General features: G+C 40.5%; 1 protein-coding gene across 1 annotated transcript; it reads left to right on the forward strand.

Annotated features, from left to right (window-relative positions):
• The first annotated feature begins 1,374 nt into the window (after window positions 1-1,374).
• LOC129562979 (olfactory receptor 11G2-like) lies at window positions 1,375-2,339 on the forward strand. The gene has a single exon (XM_088840373.1). The coding sequence runs from the start codon at window positions 1,404-1,406 to the stop codon at window positions 2,337-2,339; it is 936 nt and encodes a 311-aa protein (XP_088696499.1). The 5' UTR covers window positions 1,375-1,403.
• The last annotated feature ends 5,241 nt before the right edge of the window (window positions 2,340-7,580 follow it).

Consider the following 7,580-nt stretch of genomic DNA (forward strand, 5'->3'; position numbering starts at 1 on the left):
CAGTAGAGCACAGGGTGTGGAATACATCCTGCTACCCCACTGTTTGTTGAACCCTGTTTCATATTTGCAGTGTGTATGTTAGTAGAGGGTGTGTGTATCTCCCTTACACACAGACTGTGTGTTTCTGTGTGTATGCGTGTGCAAGAGAGACACATAAAAAGTATATTTGACTAACAGAATCATGAGGATAGTTTGGAGATATGAAAAAGAGTCAGTTCAAAGACCCTAGTTTGAAAATTTGTTTGATCCTAAGTGCATTGGGAAGCTATTTGAAATTTGTGTGATCTGATCTTTTTTTTTAAGAGTCACTCTGGCCAATGGCGGAGAAGGCAATGGCACCCCACTCCAGTACTCTTGCCTGGAAAATCCCATGGATGGAGGAGCCTGGTAGGCTACAGTCCATGGGGTCGCTAAGAGCTGGACATGACTGAGCAACTTCACTTTCACTTTTCACTTTCATGCATTGGAGAAGGAAATGGCAACCCACTCCAGTGTTCTTGCCTGGAGAATCCCAGGGATGGGGGAGCCTGGTGGGCTGCTGTCTATGGGGTCACACAGAGTCGGACACGACTGACGCGACTTAGCAGCAGCAGCAGCAGCTGGCCATGGTATGGATCATAAATTGTAGAGAGACAGGGATGAGAAACAAGAAACCCGGTTAGGACAGGATCACAGTGTTCCAGAGAAGAAAAGAAGATGACGGCTTGAATTAGAGAGAGGTGAAGGGACATGAGACTTATTTTAGAGAGAGACTAACAGAAATTGCTGATGAATTAGATGTGAGGGTAAAGGAAAGGGAAGAAATACTACACTGAAATGTTTTATCACAAATAAATAAAAACAATTCTTAAATATTTAATCTGAAATGTCATTTATTAAATTAAACAGATGCTTACCCCTAAATGAAATTTCAGGCACCCCAGCAGAACAACCCTGGTCAAAAATACCTAAGCATTAGAAGTAGCAATTGTTTTTAATTGATCATAAAAAAGCTACCTTCCTTTGAATTAGTACTGGACTTACAATCATTTTTTTGAAACCATAAAGGACCTTTATATGCAGCAGAATTATTCTTTTCTGTCCCTATTTTTCTGAGAAACTAGATAGGCAGTAGGATGGTATGTAGATAGACAGACAGATTCTCTATTAAGAACAAAGTCTAATGTTCAAATACCTCTACCACACTTTCCTTCAAGAGTTTACCAATTCTGATCAAACATTTTCTTAAATCCATGATGAAAATGTGAATGAGAATAGTTAACCCAGTTTACAAGGAAAAAAATAGCTATTACTATATAAATCTCTATTTACTCTTCCAAGATGATTTAAATATAAATCTGGGTCCTCATATCTCTATACAAACTCATTTGATATTTGCTGGTTCTTTCACAGCTTGCAGACTCATGAAAATATCCAACACCTCCAACACCTCCAGCACCATCACTGGCTTCATCCTCCTGTGCTTCCCTTGCCCCAGGGAGGGGCAGATTCTCCTCTTTGTGCTCTTCTGTGCTGTCTACCTCCTGACCCTCATGGGCAACGGTTCGATCATCTGTGCTGTGCGCTGGGATCACAGACTCCACACCCCAATGTACATCCTGCTGGCCAGCTTCTCCTTCCTGGAGATCTGGTATGTCACCTCCACTGTCCCCAACATGTTGGCCAACTTCCTCTCTGACAACAAGCTCATCTCCTTCTCTGGGTGCTTTCTCCAGTTTTACTTTTTCTTCTCCTTGGGTTCTACAGAATGTTTTTTCTTGGCTATTATGGCATTTGATCGATACCTTGCCATCTGCTGGCCTCTACACTACCCCACTGTCATGACTGGACGTCTCTGTGCCAATCTCATAATCAGCTGCTGGGTATTTGGTTTCCTCTGGTTCTTGATTCCCATCATCATCATCTCCCAAATGTCCTTCTGTGGATCTGGGATCACTGACCACTTCCTGTGTGACCCAGGTCCTCTTCTAGCACTCACCTGCAAAAAAGCTCCTGTGATAGAGCTTGTCTTCTCCACCTTAAGTCCTTTGCCCCTAATCATTCCTTTTCTCTTCATCATGGGGTCTTATGCTCCGGTCCTGAGAGCTGTATTGAAAGTACCTTCAGCAGCTGGGCAAAAAAAGGCTTTCTCCACCTGTGGGTCTCATCTGGCTGTGGTTTCACTGTTTTATGGCTCAGTCCTCGTAATGTATGGGAGTCCAACCTCTGAGCATGAAGCTGGAATGCAGAAGATTGTGACTCTGTTTTATTCTGTTGTGACGCCACTTCTTAACCCTGTAATATATAGTCTTAGAAACAAAGATATGAAAAAAGCCCTGCAGAAATTTCTTAGACTATAAAAAGTGTTAATCAAAAGAGTTCTTGAGCAATTAGAGACCTAAATTGTGTTTACCTCATTTTTAGATTTAAAAAAAAAATGTGTTTTGTTTTTTTCAGATAATTGTTCATCCTAAGATTGACTAAAATTTCAGTCACCAGTGAACATGTATCTGTTGCTTATTTGTTCTCCTGGTTCTTGCTCATTTGTCCTGTTTCTTTTTTTTTTTGTCCTGTTTCTTATATACTTCATTTTTTACCAAATGCTGAACATTATATTTTAAAATTTTTTAAATAATGTAGTAAAGAAAGTTTTCTTTTACCAGAAGATAGAGTAAAGCTGATCACTTTGATCTCATTTAAGGAGTATTTATTTTAAGGTGTAATAAAAATAGTCTAAAATAGCTTTGCTCTTATTTCTGGGATGTGATCCTTAGTCAGGAACATGACCATTCTGAGATGTCAGTTGCGCACCTGAACTGTTTCCAGGACGCCTCCACCTCAGAGAGCCCTGACTTTCTCTATATTCTGAAACCCACGACTCCTAAGACCTCTGCTCAGCTCTTTAAACTCCCAGTTTCTTCTTTCTGCTAGACTTCTGGAAATCTCATCTTGCACATGAATGACTGAGAAATGGAAAAATGCCTGGAAAGGAAACTACGTCACGTTTTGACCCTCACTTCTCTGTGGTCCTCCTGTCTCCAGTATTTTTTCTCAAACACCAGTTTCTCTGGCGGCCACAGACACCAAATCCCTTATATCCTTAGTTCAGTGAAACGACTGCTTTCTGGTGAGACTTTATTCTCCCTCCCTGCTGTTTTTCTCAGATGCCTCCATGTCCCCAGACTCCCCAACCCAGTGACTGTCATCCTAGGGGAGAAACACTCAAGGTAACTGTGGAGCTCTTCTTCTTATTCCTCCCTTCCCTGGAATTGCAGCCCCTGAAGTCATGTCTGTGTTGACTGCTCTCTAGTGCCTTCAAAGGCTTGTTTTATGTGATTTCTCCAGATTTGCGAGTTACTTTTAGTCGAAGGATAAGTTTAATCCAAGCTGATTAGTCATGACTATAACTAAAAGTTATTTTCTATTACATCTAAATTCCATACTTTCTCACTTCTCCCCTCACTTTCAGGAGACGATCTCGTAGCATAATCATGCAAAAACCCACAAATCAGAGACAAGTGAATACAGGGACTGGTATAAACATGCAAAGGCCTGATTTTCTTTTCACTGCAAGCACCTCCACATTCCTGAGTGTTCTACCCTGCAAACAAGGTGGGAAGGGAGAAGGGGTTGATTTCAATAAAATAAGGAAAACCAGTAACCCAGAGACAAATTTAGGCCTAATTCTTTTAAGGGAGAGGTGATCAGGAATTGTTCAGTTCAGTTCAGTCGCTCAGTCGTGTCTGACACTTTGCGACGCCATGGACCGCAGCACGCCAGTCCTCCCTGTCCATCACCAACTCTTGGAGTTTACTCAAACTCATGTCCATTGAGTCGGTGATGCCATCCAACCATCTCATTCTCGTCTCCTTCTCCTCTTGTCTTCAATCTTTCCCAGCATCAGGGTCTTTTGAAATGAGTCAGTTCTTTGCATCTAGAAGCCAAAGGATTGGAGTTTCCGCTTTAGCATAAGTCCTTCCAATGAATATTCAGGACTTATTTCCTTTAGGATGGACTGATTGGATCTCCTTGCAGTCCAAGGGACTCTCAAGAGTCTTCTGCAACACCACAGTTAAAAAGCATCAATTCTTCGGTGATCAGCTTTCTTCACAGTCCAACTCTCACATCCATACATGACTACTGGAAAAGCCATAGTTTTGACTAGGCAGACCTTTGCTGGCAAAGTAGTGTCTCTGCTTTTTAATATGCTATCTAGGTTGGTCATAACTTTCCTTCCAAGGAGTAAGCGTCTTTTAGTTGCAAGGCTGCAGTCACCATCTGCAGTGATTTTGGAGCCCAAAAAAATAAAGTCTGTCACTGTTTGCACTGTTTCCCCGTATGTTTGCCATGAAGTGATGGGACCACATGCCATGATCGTCATGTTTTGAATGTTGAGTTTTAAGCCAATTTTTCACTCTCCTCTTTCACTTTCATCAAGAGGCTCCTTAGTTCTTCGCTTTTTGCCATAGGGTGGTGTTATCTGCATATCTGAGGTTATTGATATTTCTCCCGGCAAACTTGATTCCAGCTTGTGCTTCCTCCAACCCAGCGTTTCTCATGATATACCCTGCATATAAGTTAAATAAACAGGGTGACAGTATACAGCCTTGACATACTCCTTTTCCTATTTGGAACCAGTCTGTTGTTCCATGTCCAGTTCTAACTGTTGTTTCCTGACCTGAATACAGATTTCTCAGGAGGCAGATAAGGTGGTCTGATATTCCCATCTCTTGAAGAATTTTCCACAGTTTGTTGTGATCCACATAGTCAAAGGCTTTGGCATAGTCAATAAAGCAGAAGTAGATGTTTTTCTGGAACACTCTTGCTTTTTCCATGATCCAGCAGATGTTGGCAGTTTGATCTCTAGTTCCTCTGCCTTCTCTAAATCTAGCTTGAACATCTGGAAGTTCATGGTTCACGTACTGTTGAAGCCTGGCTTGGAGAATTTTGAGCATTACTCTGCTAGCAGGTGACATGAGTGCAATTGTGTGGTAGTTTGAGCATTTTTTGGCTTTGCCTTTCTTTGGGATTGGAATGAAGACTGACCTTTTCCAATCCTGTGGCCACTGTTGAGTTTTCCAAATTTGCTGGCATATTGAGTTCAGCACTTTCACAGCATCATCTTTTAGGAGTTGAAATAGCTCCACTGGAATTCTATCACCTCCACCAGCTTTGTTCGTAGTGATGTTTCCTGAGGCCCACTTGACTTCGCATTCCAGGATGTCTGGCTCTAGGTGAGTGATCACACCATCGTGGTTATCTGCGTCATGAAGAACTTTTTTGTATAGTTCTTCTGTGTATTCTTACCACCTCTTCTTAATATCTTCTGCTTCTGTTAGGTCCATAATGTTTCTGTCCTTTATTGTGCCCATCTTTGCATGAAATGTTCGCTTGTATCTCTGATTTTGCTGAAGAGATCTCTAGTCTTTCCCATTCTGTTGTTTTCCTCTATTTCTTTGCATTGATCACTGAGGAAGGTTTTCTTATCTCTCCTTGCTATTCTTTGGAACTCTGCATTCATATGGGTATATCTTTCCTCCTCTCCTCTTCCTTTTGCTTCTCTTCTTTTCACAGCTATTTGTAAGGCCTCCTCAGACAACCATTTTGCCTTTTTGCATTTCTTTTTCTTAGGGATGGTCTTGATCACTGTTTCCTGTACAATGTCACGAACCTCCGTCCAATAGCTCATCAGGTACTCTGTCTATAAGATCTAATCCCTTGAATCTATTTGTCACTTCCACTGTATAATCATAAGGGATTTGATTTAGATCATACCAGAACGGTCTAGTGGTTTTCCCTACATTCTTCAATTTCAGTCTGAATTTGGCAATAAGGAGTTCATGATCTGAGCCACAGTCAGCTCCCAGTCTTGTTTTTGCTGACTGTATAGAGCTTCTCCATCTTTGGGTGCAAAGAATATAATCAGCCTGATTTTGGTATTGACCATCTGGTTATGTCCATGTGTAAAGTCTTCTCTTGTGTTGTTGGAAAGGGTGTTTGCTATGACCAGTGTGTTGTCCTGGCAAGACTTTATTAAACTTTGCCTTGCTTCATTCTGTACTCCAAGGCCAAATTTGCCTGTTACTCCAGGTATTTCTTTATCCTACGTTTGCATTCCAGTTCCCTATACTGAAAAGTAATTATAGATCAGTAAAATTGTTTACTCAGAATTTTTATTAGTAACTTGGACTAGCTCACCTTGAAGTACCTCCTAGATCCTGAAAGAAAAGTTATCCTATTGTTGTATATATTTATCAATTCAGCTGCCTGATTCTGCAGATGAAGGAAATGAGAACTGGGTATCAGGAATGATTTTCTAAGGATAATATTTTAATGGTAAAAAAATAAAAATGTCCTATCCACCACCTTTTTTATCTGCCTTTTCTTTTCAGTAAACAATCCTATATTTTTAACTTTCAGTTCAGTTCAGTTCGGTCACTCAGTCGTGTCCGACTCTTTGCATCCCCATGAATCACAGCACGCCAGGCCTCCCTGTCCATCACCAACTCCCGGAGTTCACACAAACTCATGTCCATCGAGTCGGAGATGCCATCCAGCCATCTCATTCTCTGTTGTCCCCTTCTCCCGCCCCCAATCCTTCAAATTTAGAACTTCACAATTATTTTCCCTTCAATAATCTCAATGATTTGCCACTTAAATATTTTTTCCTTAATGTATATAAAGCTCTATAAACAGTAAGAGAACAGAACAACATCGTAATAGCGAAATAAGCAAAAAGATACAAACAAATAACATATAGAAAAGATTCTTAAACATATAGAAATATCACTAATTCATTCATAAAAAGATAAAGAGAGAATATCATGAGACAGTATCTCATGTTTAACCTGGGGAGTGACAAAGATCAAGAAGTTTGATAACACACTATACGGTTGAGAATGTGAAATGGGTTCTCTCACATAGGTGGGAGTATAAGTTTTACATTGTATTTAAGACAGTCAAAATTTAGAAGGCCTATGCCCTGGAACCCAGCAATGCAGCTTGTAAGGTGCTTAGCTTATGGCTTTTTTCACACATATAGGAAATTATGAAAGTTTAAAAATGTTTATTGTATCATTGTTGTAATAGCAAAATGTTGAGAAAAATGTCAGTTCCCATTAATGGAAAGCTAATTAAATAAGCTATAGTTTAGTCATACAGTGGAATACTGTATCTTCAATTTCATAAAATATGAAGTAGCTCTATAAGTAATGTTACATAATTACTTCAAGATACATCGTTGAGTAAAAAAAAAAAGTGAGCTGAAGGAGGGAGATTCAAGAGGGAGGAGACATATGTACAGTTGTCTTTAAACAAAGGATATCTTTCTAGAGGAATAGATTTTTAGCAACAGAGACATCAATGATTAATGGCTGGGGCAGCTTTCATGTCTGAAGCAAGATCCAGGCGTGACACCATTATGTGGCAGGATATGATGGCCGTCTTCACTCTGCAGAGGAATAATATTCTTTGTTGTTGTTCAGTCGATCGGTCATGTCCACTCTTTGTGACCCCGTGTGCTGCAGCACGCCAGGGCTCTCTGTCCTTCATCTTGCAGAGTCTGTTCAAACTGATGTCCAGAGTCAGCGATGCCATCCAAC

The sequence above is a fragment of the Moschus berezovskii genome, chromosome 9, assembly GCF_049115385.1.
Source record: "Moschus berezovskii isolate FMDL1 chromosome 9, NW_MosBer_1.0, whole genome shotgun sequence".
NCBI classification, from domain to species: domain Eukaryota; kingdom Metazoa; phylum Chordata; class Mammalia; order Artiodactyla; family Moschidae; genus Moschus; species Moschus berezovskii.